We start from the raw sequence: 23810 nt of genomic DNA on the forward strand, positions 1-23810 counted from the left end.
AAAAATTTTGTGATGCTAGAATAAGGGATTTTGGTGGGCAAACATCCTAGTAACCTCTACAAGGAAAGCTATCTTATCTGGCGTGTGTCATACTTCATTGTTTTGGACAACTCTTATAGTTTTTCATTTTAACCCCATTTTTAAGTGAAAGGGATATGAATTTAAAAATGACTTCGGAAACTTTCCTGAAATATCCTCTTGAGGAAACCCTTCAGCAGGGGAGTCAGAAACAGGCTCCACCAGAGACCCATGGAACGCAGTGGGGAATACCACTTCAACTCCGTGAGAGGAGCAAGAAACCATTTCAGGCCAGTCTGGGAAGACAAGAATTCTAGACCCTTACTCTCTGTTGGACTTTAGCTGCTCCGTCTGAAAACAAGATGCCCCCAAACCCTCCCAGTCTCCGATCCCCTGCTAAGAACCAGAGCCCTGGGAAGTTAGAATGGGAAAGGACTCTCCTTCCCGGAGGAGGGGAGCTGGAGTGGCAGCCACTTGGTCTGCACCGCCTGGGCGCAGGATCCCACAGAGGAGCCAGCCCAGTGCCCGGGCTCCCTCCCAGCCCCTCAGCCCCCGCCCTTCCTCACCCCCACACCCNCGACACCCGCCCCAGCACCACTTTGCTCTGACGTTCGCTTGCCCAGCTCTGACGATCGCCCCCGCCAGCCGCCCTTATAAAGGGGACTTTAGCCAATACTGGGATCGATCGCCGCCTCGTCCGCGTAGCGCGCCCTCCGCCACGGCGCTCACACTTGTCAACTCCGCGCGCGCCTGGGTTCTGGGAGACCCCCGGCAGGAGCCCGGGCGGCTGGCGCTACTCCTCGTCCCTCGGCACCCCTGACCCACCCCCTCCCTCGGCACCCTTGCAGCCCCCAACCACCGAGGTGCCTGGGCGGCGGTCCCGACTAGAGAGAGCCCCAGCCGGCGGAGCACTTCCCCGTGCGGCAACCACTCCAGGTAGGAGCAGCTCGGGCATCCCCGGCGCGTCGGAGCCCGCTCCCTCGGGGACAGGTGGCCGCCCAGCCGGCGTTTTAGGTCGGAACAACGCATCTTTTGTTGCCTCTTGGCGGGGATGCGTGGGCGGGTCCGCTGTNNGGGAAAGTCTGGGAGCAGGAGAGGGACCGAGGGGTAATTGGAGGGCTGGCGGGGGGGGAGGGGCTGGGATCCCCCCAGGCTGGGCCCTGGAAAGAACTTCCCAGCCCGGTTGCTCACAAAGGCGGAGCGCACCCAGCCCGCCCGTGCTTCTTTCGCTTCTGCTGAATTCGATGGAGGCTAATTCTTTGACCCAAAGACTCACCACCCACCTGCATTCCCCCCAGAAGCGGGCTTGTGTGAACTCGAGTGTATGAAATAGCCGTGGTCACGAGGGTTGAAAAATAACAGAGAACAAGAATTCCAGAAAGTGAAGGCGTTAGAATTGACATCTGTCTTTTATGTCTTGTTTTTAATACCTTTGACGCCCTCTTATATTTTTAGGCAATACTGTATTTTTAAATTGTTTTCTTGTACATACCATTAAGAGGGTGGGGAAGAGATGAAAGGAGCAAAGAACAATGGAAGAGCAAGAAGAGCTGGCGAGAGGGTGCACTCTTTAAACAATGTACAGTCTTTAGTTGCTACAGTAACTTGGATCACGAGCACTTGTTGAAAATTGGAGTTGATGTGCTTTTGAAACTGGTTTTCCTAAAGTTTTTCCCCCAGATATTTGTATGTCACATTACTGTTGGAACTATTACGTACAATTGTTTGAAAGGAGAGAGGGAGGAATGAATGGATGACTGAATGTAAGAATATGTTAGAATTCTCAGAGTAGTCTTACAAATCCCTTTACATTACTGAAAAATTTTAGATAGAATAGTAAGTTAGTTCCAAAAGCCGGATATGTCCTCTTTGTAAATGATTTCTTGACTGAGTTACTGAGTTAAGGTACAAGACAAGGTTAATTTTAAATTGAAAGAATTTATTTAAGCACAAAGTGGCCGTGATTACATTTGGTAAACAGCTGTTTCTATTTTTTTCTTCTTCTTGAAAGCTCAAAACAATGTTAAACTGTTAAATAAATACTAATTAGAATAAAATAGTGGACATTTGTTGGCAATTGCTAGTGTCATATGCAATTTCAATGTGCTTTTTCTGTAAGTGGCCCAGGATCTCTCATGAGCCAGCTGGTTTATTCCCAGCTGCCTATGCATGCTTGGCTGGTTTATAATGCATTACTGTATTTTCTTCAGAAATCTTAATGAAGTAGCTCACTGTGGAAGAATCTGGACCCCTAGATAAAAATGGCTTTCCATGTGGAAGGACTGATTGCTATCATCGTGTTCTACCTTCTAATATTGCTGGTTGGAATATGGGCTGCCTGGAGAACCAAAAACAGTGGCAGCTCAGAAGAGCGCAGCGAGGCCATCATAGTTGGGGGCAGAGACATTGGTCTGCTGGTGGGTGGATTTACCATGACAGGTAGGTTCTGTTGCCTCTGCTCCATGCTGCCCACCCCTCCTTAGCTTCTCAGAGTGACAAAGCAAACAGCCTTTGTCCTTTGGGGATTCTTTATGCTCGTTAATTACATATTCTAAAATTAATTTTACATTTTTTTGAAACAAAAATAAATGGATGTCAACTCTGTAGTACTCGAACAAAATGATTTTATAATAAATCGCTGGACAGAATATCAATGAAATGAATCTGGGCGATTTGGACAGCTCAGTGGGTGGGAACAGAATAAAAACAAAGGAGAAAAGTGTCCTTAGTCTTACAAGCTACGTGATAAAGTCAGTGTGTCATCATGTTCATTAATACAGCCACGAAGTTGTGACTTTGTGTTGTCTTAAATGATGAATGTCAATGAACATTAACTGGTGATGGTTTTCAACTGAATGAATCAATTAGGGGCAACACAATTGCAAATTGATAGATGCCCAGTTTTGAAACCTAATCCTCCCATTTAATAAACTAATTTCCTCAGAGGAACACAATCACATGTTAGGAATCCATAGCACTGGGGATAAAAAACAACAACAAGGATTTCCAGAAGGCTTAATATAAAAGGGGGAATGCTAGGGCGTGTCCTAACAGGAATGCTTAGCCAAAGTCTGCAGCCCTTTCCTACTCAAACCCCCTCTGGGCTCAGAGAGGCTGTTATCTTTCCTCCTGTGCATAAAGGTGGTTCTGTTCAAGTGGTGACTTGTTTCTCTTTTATATTCTTCTTGGTTGTTGAAAATACTGCTGAAAAACAACAATTTAAAATTATATCTTTAATATTATTTGCTATGTATTCACTAACAATACACATTTTACTTCTGATTCTTACTAGGTTTTTAAACATTAGCAACATAATCCAGACTAACCGGAACTCTGAGGGCCCATTGGAAAATATCCCATGAGAAATTATATCCAAATGATACCCAGTCCTGATGTGCTATTTAAACATGATTCATCTGTATATGAAATCGTGTAACAGAATAGTGCAATCTGTGAAGACTGCATCCCTGCCAGCCATCTGAAACCTAAAATGTTCTAGAATAATTTATGGAACCATAGGCTTTATTTTTCAGACATATACATTTTATGTTCCTTTAACACTTCATCAACTGTATATGGTGTCATATGATCATTATGAGGCTCTTTATACATGAGCACTATGAGGGTTCTGGGATTAAGTAAGGACCAGAGTCAGCACCAAACCCTGGTCTTCTGGCAACCATACCTTGGGGCCTGTCTGCAATGCACCACATACAGCCCTCCAGCTGGCTTTGCTTCCTCTCTTTATAAAGGCACAACATTTGTAAAGAGGTCCTTTTTTACCTTCTGTGTCTCAATTTTTCTGTGTACACACATATATAGGACAAACTGTATTGTGCAAACTATTTTCTGTGATATCTAATATACACAGATAAGTAGGAAAACATAAAGATTAAGAATCATCCATAGCCTTACCATTTGCCTATGTTTCCTGAAATGTTGGTATAGATTTTCAGATGTTGTTTCTCTTATTATCCACCTACTGATGCATACCATGCACAACTTTGCATCTTAATTTTCATTTTTCATTATAAGCACAAAAACCTCTTCTTGACCCTAAAGATCCAGATGTGATACTGGCATCTGAAGTGCATCAAAACATTCAGATTATATTCCCTTCAGGTTTTTCCTGTATGAAGAAAATGAGAAGAAAAGCAAAATAAAACAATAAAAGTTGATCTCACTCAAAAAATTGTTGAAAAGAATAAATGAGCTGCTGTACATCAAAGTTTTTGTTCATTGAAAGTTATTATAGTGCTCTATGACTCTAGTTTAATATTAGCTCTATTGTGTTCATAAAATAATATTTCAGAATTTGTTTTTTTATGATCTAAAATGATTATTTCAACCTAATGGTTTTTTTAAAGTGTATAGAAAAATTTGAATCGTGATTACTTCATATGAAGTGTCATAGTCTAGCTCAATTTTTAAAGATTTTTTTCAATCTTTCAGAACTGTAAAGAATCTTGGTCACTATCATAATTCATTTAAAATCTGAACCATATTATCTAAACTTTGTCAGATTCATTGATCATATATGTTTGATAAAGAATAAAGATTAAAAAATAAAAATGTATTAGTTTAAAAGAATTCTTGGCCTCTCTGATGAATCTGACATGCAATAAACAAACATGCAAACAAATCCTGGTGTAGAAGAGACTAGATTGATAAAAATGGAGGGACTTAACCAGGATAAGCAACCAAGTCTTCACTTCTATATTATAATGTTTACAATCACTCAGATACCAATTTTGTTTTTGGACAAGGGAGAGGACATCTACACAATGAAAAATGATGACTTACAAGCTTTGTGCTCATAAGACCATTTCTTTTATGCAATGAAACACTGCTAGTATGTTGTTAGGAGACTTAGTTGCCTAGAAGGAGAATCAAGTCTGATTCTATACCTGTGAAAATCATTTCTTTAGTCCTAATTAGACACACAGTGGAGAGAGGAAACCCTGTTTAAATTTCCTGGAGGACTTAAAATGAGAAAAACAAATAATAGCATTTGTCATTTATTCACAACCAAATGAAAGCTAGCAAGCAGATGAAAGTGGCTGCTATATGCATAGTTGTCTAATTTAAGATTTTGTATGTCTATTTAAATGTGCTTAGGATTCCTTTCCACGGAGGTCTTTTCATGTTAACCTTTAAAAAAAATACTAATCCTAAAACATTCCCTTCTTTGCTTGGTATCTGGACTAAAAGCCAGGTAAATTTTGGCATGAACACAATGGAAACACCTGTCTTTGATAGTTTCATATACATAATATTTTACTTACATTCTAATTTTAAGATTTCAGAGAACTTTTCAGAGTCAAATTTTATTCCCAATTGGATAATATAGCCTATAATTCAGACTCATATATGATATGTAAGCCCATGTTCTGCATAATTTTACACACATTCTACAAGGGATTGTTTTAAATATTTTGGCAATATTCTTAAAGGATATAAACTATAAAGATTTGGGGCACCTGGGTGGCTTAGTCAGTAAAGCGTCCAACTTCATCTCAGGTTGTGATCTCACAGTTCACAAGTTTGAGCCCCATGTCAGGCTCTGTATTGACAGCTCAGAGTCTGGAGCCTGCTTCAGATTCTGTCTCCCTTTCTCTCTCTCCCTCTACCCTACTCTCTCTCAAAAGTAAATAAACATTTTAAAAATTACAAGGACCTAAGTGTTTCAGGAAGAAGCAAATAAGATATTGCCTTCTCAGAGAAAATTGTAGAGTTTATAGATCCTTCTTGGCCTAAACTCGCTTAACCAACATGTGTTTTCTTTGGTTCCTTGACCTCTTCCTTCAGTTGTTTTGTTCTATTAAGTAACATCTGAAGAAGACATATTTCTTATTATTCTCCATGAAATATCAAATATCTTACTAAAAGACCAGAATTAGAACAAAGAATGCAAGTGTGTATGCAGTCAATATTTAAATTCTAATGTCAGTCCAGGTCCTAAGTGTATGTTGGGTACTCGGGAAGAGGAGGAAAAAGATAATTTAAACTCACTTTTGGACACCTTGGAGTAAAATTATCATTCCTCCCTTAATAATTTAAGAAAGTAAGTAATGTTAGGATGGAGAACATCTCTGCCAAAATCCTATGTACCCAGAGTATTTAAGAAGTAACCCTATTAATTAAAAATAAAATTTAAAAGCAGCACATACATATACAACTGCACACACACACCCCTGCCCCCTCCTTGAGGAAGATAATCATGATCCATGTGAAAAGATCAATGCAATTAAAACAAAAAAATCTTAAAATAAAGAAACTTAACTTCATGTTCTGGAGGCTGGGGGGAAAGTTGTAGTATTATTGAGACTAGAAATAGGCATATAATATTTTATATATAATCTCAGACTTTGGAATATAACAATATCATTTTAAAGTATTGATGACTAAATGGACTCAGCAAAGACAGGGCAATGCTGTCCAATAGGAATACAATGTGAGTCACAATGTTAAATTTTCTACAAACCATTGTAAATAACATTAAAAAGAAGAGGAATAAATTTAAATAATAGAATGTAGTTAACTCAATACACTGAAAATGTTTCCATTTCACCATATAATTAATGCAAAACAATTATTGAGACATCTTACATTCACCTTCGCATATGAAGTCTTTGAAATCCAATGTCTATTTTATACTTGGAACACTTCAATCCAGACTAGCCACATTTCATGTGTGCAGCAGTCACAGGAGGCTACTGGCCACTCTGTTAACCTGAGCAGGTCTGGGGTATGACGGGTCTGGCAGCATCTTTCTCTCATTCTTCATTCTATTTCAGCCACCTGGGTCGGAGGAGGTTACATCAATGGGACAGCTGAAGCAGTGTATGTACCAGACTATGGTCTAGCTTGGGCTCAGGCACCAATTGGATATTCTCTTAGCCTGATTTTAGGTAAGTGAAAGTTTAAACCTTAGTGTCGCACTTAGTAAAGCATAAAGAACAGGAGTACTAACAAGTGAAATAACAAGTCAAACTGTGAATAACTATTGTAGAAAAAAGGGTTATCATAGTTCTCTCAAGTAGCTATTAAAAAGAATCAGTAACACTAGTGCTTAGATTATTTTATCTCTTGATTATGGAGTATGATTTTAGTCCCTTGATCTGATGGCAAGAGAATAGTCAATTTCCTAGTGTACAATTTTTTTCTTTCAAAAATAGTGTAGAGATATCATTAACAATGAATCAACTTGAATTGTACCTGAATTTCTTTTTGTAAATTAAACTGAGAAAAGGTCAAGAATATTATATAACAGAGTTCCCAATGTTTTTTGAACTTAAAATACTTTTATTGGATCTTGTGCTTAATCAGGGTCTAAATGTTATGCTGGGTGATACAAAGGCATTTTAGTGAGTGCCATGCTGGTCATGTTTTTCAATCCACATGCCTCAGATATACCATTCAATGGCCCTTTGAATGCATACAATGACAAATTTATTAAGAAAGTCATGTTTGGTTGCTAAGTATGTCTTGGTTCTGTATTCACAGTGTATTTCAGGCTGGTTCCTCCACACATATCAAATGTCTAAAAAATTTATTTCCCTTGAGAAACTAATATAATGTTGGTGAAAACTATTATATTATGAATTTTTTATTTTCTCATAAACACTTGTTTAATATCTTTTAGGTGGTTTGTTCTTTGCAAAGCCTATGCGTTCCAAAGGATATGTGACCATGTTAGACCCGTTTCAGCAGATCTATGGAAAGCGCATGGGTGGACTCCTATTTATTCCTGCGCTAATGGGAGAAATGTTTTGGGCTGCAGCCATTTTCTCTGCCTTAGGTAAGAACCTCTGCCTCTTACTTCCTTCAATCACAGGCCAGGCTACCTGCAGCTTCTCTCACCTGAATTAATACAACCATCTCCCTGCTTATGGTTCATCAGGTTCCTCTTCCTCTAGTCTACACATGGTAGCCACACTCATCCTTCTAAAACTGAAATCTGATCATGTCCCTTTATTTTCCCCTTCTAAACTTTGAAGTGGACCCATAAAGCTTTTTATGACATAGGCTCTGGTTCCTTTCATCACACACACACCCTCCTCCTTACTTTTTCAGAATTATAGATCTCCTCTCTTGCCTCTGACACTGTGCAAGCCCAGGTGCCCTCTGCTTTGAACTCCTTTCTACCCTTTCATTTTGCACTTCTACCTAGCTAACCAGGAAATGTCCTTCAGTCTTCTTATAGATGTCACTTCTTTGGACCAGTAATCCTGACCTTGCCAGATGCTTTTTCTATGGGCTTCCTTAGACACCTAGGGTTTTATTTTCATTGAACTTGTTACTTTGTATTATTATGTGCCTATTTATCTATATCATGCCCAAATCTAACCTCACAAAGGGGATTCTAAATTTTTTAAATGTAGGACTTGTGTATTGTTAAAAGTTGTAATCTTATGACGAATGAATGAATGAGTCACCTATGGCTATACTTTCTTCAAAAGAAGAAAAACAACGTTATTTCCTTTCTCAGTGTAATCCTAGTACATCCTAAAATACTGGGTTGTAGATATGTTTAGGGATCTAGAAAATAAACTTAGACTCCTTAGGACCTAACTTACTACCAAGACCAATTAATGCTAAGATCAACCTATACTTGGCCCATCAGTTCTCAGCCCTCTTGCAAGGTTTAGAAAACAAGATGGTGGGAGATTGGTCAGGCTCAATAACCTGACTTTTTATCAAGGGGAAATAGAAACCATTTCACTGAGTGCTGAGTTCCTTCTTGATGATTAATAGAGTTGGAAGTTCCACAGCCTTCCTCAGTGAGCTATGTCCCTGTTTGATATCCAGGAATCCATGATTGTTTCTCTCCATTTCTTCTTATAAATGAAAATAAAGGGCTTATGTCTATAGCTAGATCCTAAGTGGTCAAAGAAAAAGTAAGATAAGGTGAATATACACCTTCTATTCTTGACTACAAACTTATCTTCTGATTCAGTATTATCATCACATCTGACCCCTGTAATGTCAGATATTAGTTTATACTACCTTTCATGCCATTATTTTTCAAACTCCCATATAATCTTAACTTCTTGGTCTCCAACTATAAAATGAAGGGATGATTTGATGTAGAAAAGAGTTTCATAGCTATAAAAAACTGTAATAACTCAGTGGAAAATGTTTCACTTTCTTGGTACTGTAAAATAATACTCCACAACTACCACTGCACTTATATCCTAATGAAATTATGTGTAAAAATATGTCTCCTTTCCCACCTTGCTCTCATTAGCCAAGAAGCAATGGTAGTTTGTCATTGGTTTCAACACTAGAAAATGTTGATTTTAAGAACAAACTGCCTGCTGAGATATTTAAAAAGGAGTGGGCTGAATAGCTAACAGAATGAATACAAAATGTTCACTCTCATGGAATACAGATCAATTTATATAACAGAGCCCTGAAGGGAGAATTGAAATAATAAACTAATATTTCTAAAGTACTTTGGAAATATAAACTTGAACCAAACTTTGAACTTTTCTGCAGTTAGTTATTATTGTATATGTGTATGTGTGTGTCTACACCTATGTGTTATGTCACAAAGTATGTAAAATGTGTTGATATCTATATATCCCTCTCTATGGAGATGCACACATATATCAAAAACATGTACATGTATAAAACACATTGCTCCTATTGCTTGAACTATATGCTCTGGTAAAGAGAATGTGTATTTTTAAATTAACACATATTTTCATCAAAAATAATAGTTGGACATAATTCAAAATTAGTGCTTATTAGAAATAACTTGGAATACTTAAGAGTAAACAAATATAACATCTATTATCACCTTCCTGTGAATGTGCTGAAACATAGGAGAATTTTAAAGTATGCCTTTGTCATAATTGGACAACATCCTTTACATACATTTTTAAGGAAATGTATATTTACACTACTCAGATCAAATTCAGTGAATTTTTATAACTTTATTGTGGGTTTATTTTAATGGCTTCATGAGTAAACTAATATTTCACAGCAGATATGAAAGTGTAACTTCAATTTTAGTTACTACAAATGATGGAATTATTTAGAAAATATTTTAGAGGAAAAAAAATAATCCCGATCTTAATAGTGATAGAAAAGTGGGTGATTTCTTTAAAACCACTGAGTTACAAGCAAATGGCAGTATTTACCAGGATCCATTTCTTTAAAATCCTAGTTCAGTGATCTTTCTTCTATAGCATATAGCCTCCCTTCCTAACTTTTGTAGGTATGGAATTAATAAAAATGTCATGAATCGGTAGAAAATTAAACAGGAGCCCAAAGAGGCAGTGTAATAACTGGACTTGTCATAATTCCTGAGATATAACTTAGAAATGTTGTTAAAATTGAGAACCAGACCAAATGAAGATTGGCAAAGAATTGCAACTAAAGTTTCAACATGAAGCAAAAACTCAGTCCATTATCCAAAGTCATCACCTTTGGACTGATCCAAATTGACCATCTTCCCTCATCTTCATCCTCCAATACTATACTTTTCCTTTTATTAATTCATTTTTAATCATAAAAATAATTTAATTTTATTACCAAAGGCAAAGAACTAAGAAAAATTTTTGAATAATATTTTATATTGTTGAGGAATGGTAGCAGAACATAAGATTGCAATTAATGATACAAAAAAATTGCAGATTTGTTGCACATATACTGGTATTCCTATAATTGCTGTGTTAACAATATAAGACATAAACTGTGTAACTTTTGAGAACAATGAAGAAATGGTTTGTAAAGTGGCAGGTAAATTCTGAACTGGAAGTCCAACATCCACAGTGGTCCAGTGTCCATATCCTCATATTCTCATTGGAAATAGAGACACCAAAAACACATAAGCAGTCAGAAAGTAAGAAAAACATAATTTTTTCTAAGGCAGTTTTAAAATTCTGATAAGGAAAATTACTTAAAAATACAATGTTGAAATCTAGGGTTCTTCAATATGTTGGTGTCCTAGCAGCAGGACTGGATTAACTTTACCAGTTTTATTATTTTCTCCTACAAAGTTGTCTTAAACCTTGGCACTTTATACCATCTGTCATTACGAAAAGCTATCAAAGGTCAGAGTTAATGCCAAATGGAAAATGAATATTAATTGCAAAATGTGGAAATTGGTGATTTATCTCATGAATATGAGTAAATATATTGTATAAATTTAATTAAAGTCTGTTCAGATAGCTAGTAAAATTATTGTAAGTTCTTTTTTAAAAAAGTTTATTTATTTGAGAGAGACAGAAGGAGTGCAAGCAAGGGAGAGGCAGAAAGATAGGGAGAGACAGAAAATCCCATGCAGGCTCCACACTGCCAGCTGCAGAGCCCAAAAAGGGGCTTAAACTGACTAACCATGAGATCATGACCTAAACTGAAACCAAAAGTCGAATGCTTAACCAACTAAGCCACCCAGGTGCCCCAGTAAGTTCTTATAATAGTATTAAATTTAATATATTTCATGGAAATCTGAGGTCATATCATCAATTTTGGGTGTCCCTACATATGTAAGTTACCAAAGCACCAATTTCAGGAAGGAATAATATTTTATAGATTTTAAGACTTCAACATGAAAATTCACTTTGGCTGTTATCATCCAATACATTTCACATGAGACAGGAGCACTACCTGCTGGTACTGAACATTCAACATATTCTTGAACAGAAAGTGGAATCCATTTGATTACCTTGACCACAGCATTCTCTGGTCTGCTTTATTTAGGAGCCACCATCAGCGTGATCATTAACGTCAATGTGCAAGCTTCTGTCATTGTTTCTGCTCTCATTGCCACTCTGTACACGCTGGTGGGTGGTCTCTACTCCGTGGCCTACACTGATGTAGTTCAGCTTTTCTGCATCTTCATAGGCCTGGTAAGTGGGGCTATTCACAGACTGTTTTTTCTTCCTTTCCTTTCCTTCTTCTTTCTAAAAGATAATGTGGTATTTTATACTAACTCAACAAAATTGAATAGAAATGTTATTTTCCAACATGAGTAATATATAGTAAGTCATGTGCCATTTGAAACTTTAAATTTCTCATTGAATTAATTGGATGAAAACGTGTAGTCATTTAATTGAATTTTGACAGAAAATATGCCTTCAATTTAATTCTTAAAAAGATCTAAGACTTCCTTTCCTTCATGCCCACATTTGATGGAAACTTTTATATACTCTTCCTTGAGTTTGAAGGCAAACAATACTTTACACAGAGTTAAAATGACAATGTTAGTGCTTACCTGCATTAGTCTCTTACCCTTTCCTTGTATTAGTTCTAATTACATAAGACGCTCATAAAACAGAAACTATCCCATTGGAAAAACTATGGGTTTCAATATTTATCATCACTATTTGGAGTCTAAAAACAAAGAAAAAGCATGAGATTTATTATGTATTGCTTGTAAGCCCTCAATTAAGTTAGGTCATATATGTATGTTTATTCAGTAAAAAGTACTGAATTATAAGACATGAATATAATTGGTATTAAAAGTGCTTTTGTATTTTACCTGCACATTTTAGTCAATCTTGAGCCTTTGTAAACTCAAAATCTTAAAATGTGAAGACTGTATTATTATTCATATAATAATATCCAACACCTGAAACATATCTAAAGAATTATTGAAGAAATGGTGTGACCACCCTGGTCCGGGCACTGTATTGAGTTCAGACATGTGTATGTTATCTCAGCTGTGTAGCCTATAGGGGAGGTGCTCTTGTAGAAAGTCCACGGATAGAGCATGCTAAGACTGCACATTATGATTTACTTTCCACAGATGATTAAAGCACCCTTCAGCCTCCTCTTTTTTCCTTATTTTTCTCATATTGAAAAGCTCTTCAACCTATGTTAGTGTTTACACTAGACAGTCAGAAATGAAAAATGAAGTTGAATCTTACTCATTTTTTTGTTTTTTTTTTGTTTTTGTTTTCTATCATCATTAATAATGGAGGAAAAAATTTAAAGAACCTACTACAATTAAAGTTATATTTCAAGCACAAATTAACATATGCTAGCAATGATCATAATATATCCTCTTTCCCCCCTAAAATCTATGTGCATTTCATGGAACTTCATTCACTTGTATTTTAATTGAATTCAAATATATTTAATTTGTTCAATGACTCTACTTTTTTTTATTTTTAAATTGCCAAAAGCAAGTGGGCAGTGCTGAAATTCGGAATTCTCTTTAGCATCATCATACACTTCCAGAAATAAATCTCTGTTCAGAACTTTGGAGGCAAGGTTGGTATGGCACTGACAGCTCTCATAGTTGATGCACTTGGTATTCTAACAAACACGACCTCAGGGGATGAAGCTATTTGTTGATGTTAAATGTAATTTCTCATTGCTTTGCATGAGACCAGAACTTAAAATGCACAGGTGCTTAAATCAAGCATGTCAGTACAAAGATGGCAGGGCAAATATATGTGGGGATAGATGTTAGAGTGCTTTTCTGCTACAAAATGGCACTAAGCTGATAAGGAATCAAGTTGTCTTGGTTATTAGTCAAGAGTCGATTGATTTGACTGAATAAAAGGCCAAGAATGGTTTGTTTTCCAACCTTCAAATGGCTATACGTGCATATGTAATTAATGAATCAACTCACACCTTACCAATTCCTTTTCTCAAATTTTCCAATTCTGTTGATTTTATCACTATCCTTGGAGGTCCACAACTGTAAACTGGAGGTTCATCTGTTTATTTTCCCTCTCTGACCTCTCTTCCCACTGTAATCTAAGGGCTTTTGAATCTCTCCTCATAATACTTTTTGGTGCCAGTGTCTTTCTATTTCCAATATCATTGTTCTATTTTAAGCCTTTACCGGAGTCATATTAGCGTACCTACTGCTTTTTGTGACTTCTCCTTCTCCTAAGCTCACTGTTCACATCTAGAAATTAAAATGCAGAAGAAGTCTACTAAACTCTTTTTAAAACTCAGAAAAAACAACGGGTGTTGGTGAGAATGTGCAGAAAGGGGAAGCCTCTTACACTGATGGTGAGAAAGCAACAGGTACAGCCACTCTGGAAGACAGTATGGAGGTTCCTCCAAAAGTTAAAAATCAAACTACCCTGTATTCCAGCAATCACACTTCTAGGTATTTACTCAAAGAATACAAAAATACTAATTCAAAGGCATAAATGCACCCTGATATTTACATCATCATTATCTACAATAGCCAAATTATGGAAAGAACCCAAATGTCCACCGACTGATGAATGGATAAAGAACATGTGCCCCATATATACAATGGAATATTACTCAGCCATAAAAAAGGATTGAAATCTTGCCACTTGCAATGACATGGATGGAGCTAGAGAGTGTTATGTTAAGCAAAATAAGTCAGTCAGAGAAAGACAAATACCATATAATTTCACTCATATGTGGAATTTATGAAACAAAACTAGCATATAGAAACAGAGGCAAACCAAGAAACAGACTCTTAACTATAGAGAACAAACCGATGGTTACCAGAGGGAAGGTAGGTGAGGGGATAGATGAAACAGATGATGGGCATTATGGAGGGCACTGCCTGTGATGAACACCAGGTGTTGTAAGGATTTAATTGTTCACCTGAAACTACTTTTACACTGTATATTAACTAACTTAAGACTTTAAAAAAAAAACAAACTTAGAAGAAATGCCTCTAGCTTCAAGTTGCCTGCAAAACAAAACAAAAATCCCTCAGTTTGCAATTCAGATTTCTCTCCATATATTTATGTTTATCTGTCCCATTTCCCTTAACCACTTGTCACCCAACATATGTGTGTGCATTCCTCTTTGCCTTGTTCCACATAGACGGTCTCCCCATTCACTTCCTTCTTCTTGTTTTAGCACTAGACTCACCCCTGAAGCTTTGTCTCACCCATCAAATTCTCAATCAGGCCTTTCCTTGTCACTTTAAAAATTGGACATCTAATTCAAAGAAAACAAACAGTGTTTATATATCAATATACTTAATGTTCTCAATTTTCATGTTTTCTTGCAAAGGTTTGTTGACTGCTCTTATATTTGATAAGATATAATGTAATTAAGCACAGATGTAGATAATATGCTACTCTAACTTTTGTAAATAAGTATTTCATGGCATCCCACAGAGAACTTGATTCCAAGATCTTCTGTGTCTCAACAAGAGGAACAACAGAGCTAAGTGGTCCATGGGAAAACAACATACGTGGCTAAACCTTGCATATATTAGACAGGTAAAAATCATAGCTTAACATTCTCCTGTCCCTCTTTGGTTGCAGTGGATCAGTGTCCCCTTCGCCCTGTCACATTCTGCAGTTGCCGACATTGGGTACACTGCTCTTCACACCAAATACCAAAAGCCTTGGCTGGGGACCATTGAATCATTTGAAATCTACACTTGGCTTGATAGTTTTCTATTGTTGGTAAGTAATGCCCTTAACTAAGGAATGTAGTCTCATTTTTCCTAAAATCAAATGCATTTTTAAGATTTGAAGGCTTTCATATAAATTTTACCTACTAGCTTATGTCTGTTTCCACACTGACTACTTCCTGTTGGAAGGCTGGAGCTAATTACTGGCTTTGGCAGCTGATTAGTGTCAAAGTGGAGAGAGAGTGAAGCATTCAAGAGACAATGTCCATAGGGTAATATATGGTGTGTCCCCATTTGTGATGTCCTACAAGTGAAGAACACTATGCCCTACCCCCCAGGTTCCTCCCCAGTCCGAAGTCAAGCCTTCTAAAAGTTTTAATTTGTATTTTGGGTTAAGGCATTACAACCAACTTCTTCTGAAATAAGTGACCCATTCAGTATCTAATTACTTAATAAGTAAATTAGTCATGCCAAAAGGCCCTTAGTGCAGACAGAAATTGTGAAAGGAGGTGTCTCTCAGGAAAGATGTCAGGAAAGAAGTCTTGGGACATCAGAGAGAGCTTACGAACTTGGCAGAACTTTGGGATGAAGCTGTTGGCAATGAACAGTGGGGCACAGGAGATATAAAGGCAGATCACAGATTGAGGAAAGAAAGGAAAACCAAAAGAAACTGCCAGAGATTGTGATTTTACTACTTGGAGTGGTTACTTAGAAAAATACAACACTAAGAAATAGATTAATATTTATATCACAATTGAGGGGAAATTGGTTTTGTTTCCTTTTTAAAGAGTTCACAATACTTTCTGATTTCACTTTGTCATTATGGCACTTTGCTAAATTTCAGCCGTGAAGGTATATATGTCTGTCCCAGTAAAGAATTTCCTGATAACAAGACAGGAAAACAGGAAAACAAGTTGTTTTCAGTGGTGGCGAGAAGAGCTTCTTTCCCAAGGATTGTTAAGAAATATATTGGCTGACATTTTTCTAGATTGGATTATAATTATGAATTGAATGGAGAATGGGGTTAAATACTATGTGTGTATGAACTTATATCTGCATGGTAGATATACTACTTATGGTTACATGGAGGAGATTATGGCACTATGAGAACATAGGCAGTTTGTTGATAATCACACAATTCTCTGAGTGAAGGATTGAAATAGAGAATCAAGACCCAAAAATTATTTTTTCTACACCACACTTTAGTCCTCTGATTTAAGGGATCTTGAATATAAGGCATTATGTCTAATGACTGCTAAGGTTTCTTCCACTTCAAAAAGTTATATGACTAAGTTATGCTCATTCTTCAAAATGTAACAGAAGTGAAAATGCAATAATAGATAATGAATGAATGAAGGACTGAATTGTAGAAGGAAGCCTCCAAATGTTTCACCAGTGGTCTCCAACCTTCCAATTTTCACTCTGAACTTCCATTTGTCGTAAAAGATTTATGGATTCCTGCTCTGGAAACCTTCAAGGTATCCCCCAGCCCCACCCTGAACCTGCTCACTGACAGCATTCCTCACCTGGCCTGTTGTAATAGCCCTTCATGGTCTCCCTGCAGCAGCCCACTCACGTTTCACTTCTCCAAACCCATCTTCCTCCTCACCATCAGACCTTCTGTTTGTCTGTGGAGGTCTGATTTCACTTCACTTACAAAGCCCTGGTGACTTAAATGTCCAAAGAGATCGGCATGTAAATGATGGTGTATAGATTCATATAAGCATCTAAATTATTGATGAATGTTCATTGGCATAGAAAATGTTAATAATATACATACAGTCTTGATTTAACAGGTTCTCAACTTTAGAGTGGTGTGAAAGTGATAGCATTCAGTAGAAACCATACTTTGAATTTTGATCCTTTCCTGGGCTGGCACTCACATTGGTACAGGTGTGATAATGATAAACAATACATCCCAGAATTTAGAGCCCAGTGAGAGGCAATTAAAGAAACAACTTCAATACTTTGTGATATGGGAAATTCATTCACCAGTTCACTCATGAACAGTGACTGTATGTGAGTCAAAGGACCATAGCAGTAATCAAGGAGAAAGTATTCTCCAGCCTCCTCTCTAGATGCCCCCCCCACACCCTATCATTCATTAAGACAAAGACACAGTGATCTCATAGCTGCTTCGTTGCTTTTTCTTTCTTTCTCCCATTTTCACACCGGATTCTTTACCAGGTGCTGTCTTCTCTCTGCATCTCCACATAGTGACACCTTATCAATGCTTCAGAACTGACTCCCTGTCATTCCTGCAGGTGTTCCTGATTGCCATGCAGCTGTCAGTCTGCCTACCTTTCCCCTTCCCTCTGTTACCCTAAATAATTGTTTCACATTTTTCTTCCCATACATACTTCTTTATAGCAGACAACAAATTACATTATAGTTCACTGTCCCAAAATGTTTATGATTCATATCCTCAGTAAGAGTTTTAAGTACATCCCCCATGTATGGCTCAGTCGATTGAGCAACCTACCCTTGGTGTGTCAGCTCAAGTGATGATCTCACGATTCATGAGATCAAGTCCCACTTCAGGCTCAGTGCTGACAGCATGGAGCCTGCTTTGGATTCTCTCTCTCTCCCCCCCTTTCTCTCTCTGCCCCGCCCCCATGCTTCTCTCTCTCTCTCTCTCAAAATAAGTAAATAATTTTTTTTAAAAAGAACCTCCATATGAAAACAAAGTTTAGGGTTCTGAGAGTTGTAATGCAGCTTAAAGTAGGGAAATTAAAGAATAGAAAAGATTGTATTATGTAATTATGAAGCAAAAAACTTGAGGAAATGCTGTACAGTTTTCAAAATGTGATGATCACAGTTAAGATATTTAGCATGGATGAGAGCTATACAAATGACTACTGTGAATGTTACTATAAAAAATATTATTTAAAAAACACCAAATAGCTGTTATTTGCCTCTAATTCATTCTGAGTCCCTGTTGTTCCCCATGCAGATGCTGGGTGGAATCCCATGGCAAGCCTACTTCCAGAGGGTCCTCTCTTCATCCTCAGCTACCTATGCTCAAGTGTTGTCATTCCTGGCAGCTTTTGGCTGCCTGGTGATGGCTCTACCAGCCATACTCATTGGGGCCATCGGAGCATCAACAGGTATATCTCTCACAACTTTACTAATTGACCCTTTGAGGCTTCACTGAAGTGACCAATCACCACCCAGTCTCCCTCCGTGCCCCACTTTCCCTCTTATCCACGCCTAGTTGATTGTTTCTCATCATATTCATACACAGACCTTTGTTAAAGCATTCAAACAGTTGCATTTTAGCTCCATGCCTCCAAACAGTTTTTGGTTTCTCTCCTCACCAATAAAACATTTATGAGCACAGCCCCTCCCCCATGCTGGTGTACTTACCAATTGTGTATATGTAATCCTGTCAGCAATGATTCTCAACCAAGTTGCATGTTGACATCATCCAGGGAGAGGAGGGATTCTTTAAAAAATACCTACTTCTTTTTTTTTCTTTTATTTCCGAGAGAGAGAGAGAGAGAGAGAGAGAGAGAGAGAGAGAGACAGCATGAATAGGGGAGGGTCAGAGAGAGAGGGAGATACAGAATCTGAAACAGGCTCCAGGCTCTGAGCTAGCTGTCAGCACAGAGCCCGATGCAGGGCTCGAACCCACAAACCGTGAGATCATGACCTGAGCCAAAGTCAGATGCTTAACCGACTGAGCCACCCAGCTTCCCCTAAAAAATACCTACTTCTATCCTATCCCACGGGGATTTTATTTTAATAATCTAAGATGCAACCAGAGAGCAGTGTTTTTTAAAGTTGCTTTGTAGGTCAAAGTGCCGCCCAAGTTGAGAGCCATTGGCTTAGAAATTTACCTGACACCTAAGGCCCACTTTGAACATGAGATGCCTGCTTTACATTTTTATAGTTTGTTAATTAAAAGTTTTCTTTCTTGGAGAAATAAGTAAATAAGTTTGCAAGATAAAGATAAACTGAAGGCAGTAAGTCACTTAGAGAATAATTTACTCAAAATTAGTAAAAAGAGCATTATGAAATTCTTATCTCCCAGTTAGCCTCTCTATTTAAAACATTTTTTAAATCTCTCTCATGCTCTCTCTAAATAAACTGTAACTCATACATACATACATACTTGCATAAATGATGGAAAATTCTGAAAAATAATGCTGACCATGTTTAATTGATCATGCAGTTCCTTCAATTATAATAAAAATCTTAAACTCTCTGAAATAAAAAAATAGTGTTTTATTTCTTTATAGTATCAATATCAAGTATAATTTCTGCGTTTCAAATTTTAAAACTTGAAAGCACATTTGCCTATTTTATTTTTTCAAAAAACTTTTTATACATTTCAAGAAACTTTATGTTGCTTACTTTGGCTTTGTGGTTTTAAAAACTGTTTCAAACATTTACATACATTCTTCTCTGTATGGAAATGTATGGTTGTATAATTTATATATGTAGTTTTTCTCTTTTTCTTTTTTTGATATTTATTTATTTTAGAGGGGGGAGGGGCACAGAGAGAGAGGGACACAGGATCTGAAGTACGCTCTGTGCTGACAGCAGATAACCCAATGCAAGGCTTGAACCCATGACTTGTGAGATCATGACCTGAGCCAAAGTCTGATGCTTGACTGAGCCACCTAGATGCCCTATGTATGTGGTTTTTCTAAGTCAGCTTCACAGAGTTATTTTGTGAAGATCAAATAAATTGATAATATTTGTAGTTAAATTTTACTCCAAAGGTCAATGCATTGAATTAACTATAGTTTAGTGAATCTCCAGATTTGACTGAATATTATCATCATTCAGACATATGCAATTAGAATATTTCAGGATAGGAGTTTAGGACTCTGCATTTTAAAGGCATGCATGAGGGATCCCAATGTTCATTCAGGTTTGCGAACCACTGCATCCAATGATGATTCTTCCTTTTACTTCTTGCTTTAACAAAATCAAGCACTTGCCATCCTCTGCCCATTTTTTCCCTATCCTCACAACTATCAAACTGACTCATTGCTTTTAACAACCTGGCCCACAAACTTAGCCAGGGATGCGCTGCAAAACATTGCCTATACACCTCTGATGCCCATGTCCTCCTGCTTTCTCAGTAGTCCTTTTACCTTTTATGTTTTGAGTTCTTTTACATGGAGTTCAAAAACCTCCTGAAAATGTCAGCCTCATACCTGCACTTTCTACTCAATAAAACAAGGATTTTCCTTTATCTATCATTCCTCCTAATTCCCGTAAGTGGAATTCAATACAAGAAGCAATTTAGTTGGGAGAAAAATAATGCTGAGGGAGATCCCAAGCCAAGGTTATATACAGGAAGAGAATGGATGAGAATAGCCTCACTATTGTCTATCTGTGAATGCTTATATGACTAGAGACTAAAGACTGAAGCAATAAGTGTCCTCTCATATCTCCAACTCGCTGAAGAAATACTCTATGCTTTTTATAACATATGTTTTCTATGATTCTGTACAATTTCATATCACAACTGAATAAGAGAAATAGATAATAGGTAGGTAAGTAGATAAATGAGTAGATAGATAGATGATAGATAGCTGGTGATAGATAGCTAATAGGTATAGATAGACAGATAGATAGATGACAGATAGATAGATAGATAGATAGATAGATAGATAGATAGATAGATAGATAGATAGATACAGGTCTTGCGAATAAGAGTAAGGGTAACCAAAACTGATTACCTTCCAGAATTGTACACGAGACCATTTCACTTGACCTACAGCACATAGACTTCCTACCTACTTAGACCAACATACATAATTATACTAACTAGACATCTCTGATCACACTAATTAATACATTCTGAATTTATTTTAAAACTTCCTAGAGAATGGGATGGCCCCCAGGTGGATAAAGAACATATGGCCCTTTAGTTGTTGTTATATCTGTTGTTTCTATTCAACAGACTGGAACCAGACTACATATAGGCCTCTAGATCCCAAGGACAACAATGAAGCAGACATGATTTTACCAATTGTTCTGAAGTACCTCTGCCCTGTGTACATTTCTTTCTTTGGTCTCGGTGCAGTTTCTGCTGCCGTTATGTCATCAGCAGATTCTTCTATCTTGTCAGCAAGCTCCATGTTTGCCCGGAACATCTACCAGCTTTCATTCAGACAGAATGTAAGAACAGTCTTTTCAAGTCTAACATTATTGCTCTTGTAATCATTGCATTTACTGTATCTGTAATGTTATATATTTATTAATATTCTATATTAAAATCTGACCCTACTCTGATTAGGTACACAAGATTAAATAATGCTGAATTTTATTTGTGCTGTATATGAATGTCTTTAATGCATGCTACTATTCACGTTAGTACAGAAGGGAACAAACCAACGTAAGCATTTTTTAAGAGCTACAGTCATATTACTATAATTCACATTTCTTGTCTTTCTAATGAAAGAATAATGAAACCTAAAATATCTTAGAAAAACTTTGAGTTTAATCAGGTACTATAAGAAACTTGAAGCAGAACATGGTATGTTATTTGATGAACATTTGTGTAGCATCTGCCCCACTCTTAACTTGAACTCCCAAGTCCATGTTTGTGAGAAAATAGCCTCTCAGTGTGATTATCCTTATTGAATAAAATAGGTACAGAACAGTGCTATTGTGTCACTGAGTAGCCAGGAGCTCCTGTCCATCTTCTTCCTTCATTAAGGCCTGTCTCTCTCTAGTTTTTCTAGGTCATAGTTAACAAAATGGTCCCACATGTTTTTAAGGTGGCTGGCCGTAAAGGTGGTAGAATTCCTAGGAGAGAGGAAACAAGGGTGGGCCATGCATCCTCATGGCCGCATAAGAACTGTTCCTTAATATGAAAAGCACATGAAATCTCCTCTTGCATTACTATTCCCCTGTGATGGCACATTAGCTCCTCTCACCTCTCCCCCTGCATGTTCAGGGAAAGGTGCAGCTTGCCTGTGCTTCCTGCACAAAACACACAGAAACCTCTCACAAAGGCCCATCAGGGAAGCCACCTAGATTTCTTGGTTCCTACACTGTCATTTAGGTTGGTTTTGCCCTCATTGAGCTATTTGAACCTGCTTTAAAGCACAGAAATGCATTTCATTCTTCACCTAAATGAACCAGCACACTGTGAAAATCTGTGACTATGGCAATTTCTTGCAGGCATCAGACAAGGAAATCATCTGGGTCATGCGAATCACAGTGTTTGTGTTTGGAGCTTCTGCGACAGCCATGGCCTTGCTGACAAAGACTGTGTATGGGCTCTGGTACCTCAGCTCAGACCTCGTTTACATCATCATCTTCCCGCAGCTGCTCTGTGTGCTCTTCGTCAAGGGAACCAACACGTATGGAGCCGTGGCAGGTTATGTGTCTGGCCTTTTCTTGAGGATAACTGGCGGGGAGCCATATCTGTACCTGCAGCCCTTGATCTTTTATCCTGGCTATTACCCTGATAAGAATGGCATATATAATCAGAGATTTCCATTTAAAACCCTTTCCATGGTTACCTCCTTCTTATCCAACATTTGCATCTCCTATCTAGCCAAATACCTATTTGAGAGTGGAACCTTGCCTCCCAAATTAGATGTATTTGATGCTGTGGTTGCAAGGCACAGTGAAGAAAATATGGATAAGACAATTCTGGTCAAAAATGAAAATATTAAGTTAGATGAACTTGCACCTGTGAAGCCCCGACAGAGCATAACTCTCAGCTCAACTTTTACCAATAAGGAGGCCTTCCTCGACATTGATTCAAGCCCAGAAGGGTCTGGGACTGAAGATAACTCCTAATGACTCCATCCACATAAAATAATGCTTTCACAAACAGAGCGCTATAGCAGGCTAGTCTGGGAAGGACGGGTTGCAGCATATAAAAAATATACTTAAAAATAAGCAGCATTCAGGAGGACAAAAATCCATATAAAAGGGCAATTGCAAAAATGCAAGCCAAGCTAGAAGGAAGCATTTGTGAAAGCAACAGCTTGCTTTCTCATCGATATTTCTCGTCCTCATTTGATTCTGACTCTAGATATTTTTGTTAAATATTCAAAAGTGAATTAAACCCCACTCAAATAACAGAAAGTCAAAGTATTTATCTTTATTCTGAAAAAAAAAAAAAAGAAGAAGTAGATATGAAAGAGCCAAGGAAATTCGGGAGACTTGATCCAGACCTTGACTGCTACTGCACTAGGGCGTCTAGTTCATTGTCAAGATGAAGTTGGGAGAGTAACTTGCCATCACTCTAATGAACGGTGCAACAAATCAATGGGTGATTGTCCTGATGTCTTGATGGTTAACCCCTCCTTGCATCTTCTTAACTAGAATGTTTGCTGAATATACATTTTGTTTCTCTTTTTGTAGTGACACACATTATTCTGAGCACAAGCAAAGCAAACACACACACAAAATGTTGTGTTGTGACATTTCTTTATGCACAAGGTAATAGGAATAGGAGTAATAGGGAAAGTAGACTTTCCTTCCTACAGGA

General features: G+C 37.6%; 1 protein-coding gene across 1 annotated transcript; it reads left to right on the forward strand.

Annotated features, from left to right (window-relative positions):
- The first annotated feature begins 2279 nt into the window (after nucleotides 1-2279).
- SLC5A7 (solute carrier family 5 member 7) lies at nucleotides 2280-23113 on the forward strand. Its single transcript, XM_077752217.1, has 8 exons — nucleotides 2280-2457; nucleotides 6816-6929; nucleotides 7664-7819; nucleotides 11731-11879; nucleotides 15249-15392; nucleotides 18294-18447; nucleotides 21261-21478; nucleotides 22487-23113. The coding sequence occupies exons 1-8, from the start codon at nucleotides 2280-2282 to the stop codon at nucleotides 23111-23113; spliced, it is 1740 nt and encodes a 579-aa protein (XP_077608343.1).
- The last annotated feature ends 697 nt before the right edge of the window (nucleotides 23114-23810 follow it).

This window comes from Crocuta crocuta, unplaced genomic scaffold, assembly GCF_008692635.1.
Source record: "Crocuta crocuta isolate KB4526 unplaced genomic scaffold, BGI_CrCroc_1.0 scaffold161, whole genome shotgun sequence".
Taxonomy (NCBI): Eukaryota; Metazoa; Chordata; class Mammalia; order Carnivora; family Hyaenidae; genus Crocuta; species Crocuta crocuta.

Excerpts from the sequence above, each read along its gene's own strand:
- SLC5A7 (XM_077752217.1), top strand. The coding sequence starts at position 2,280 with ATGGCTTTCCATGTGGAAGGACTGATTGCTATCATCGTGTTCTACCTT. Across the intron at positions 2,458-6,815 it reads GGGTGGATTTACCATGACAG|CCACCTGGGTCGGAGGAGGT; the intron begins GTAGGTTCTGTT and ends ATTCTATTTCAG. Across the intron at positions 21,479-22,486 it reads AGCTTTCATTCAGACAGAAT|GCATCAGACAAGGAAATCAT; the intron begins GTAAGAACAGTC and ends AATTTCTTGCAG.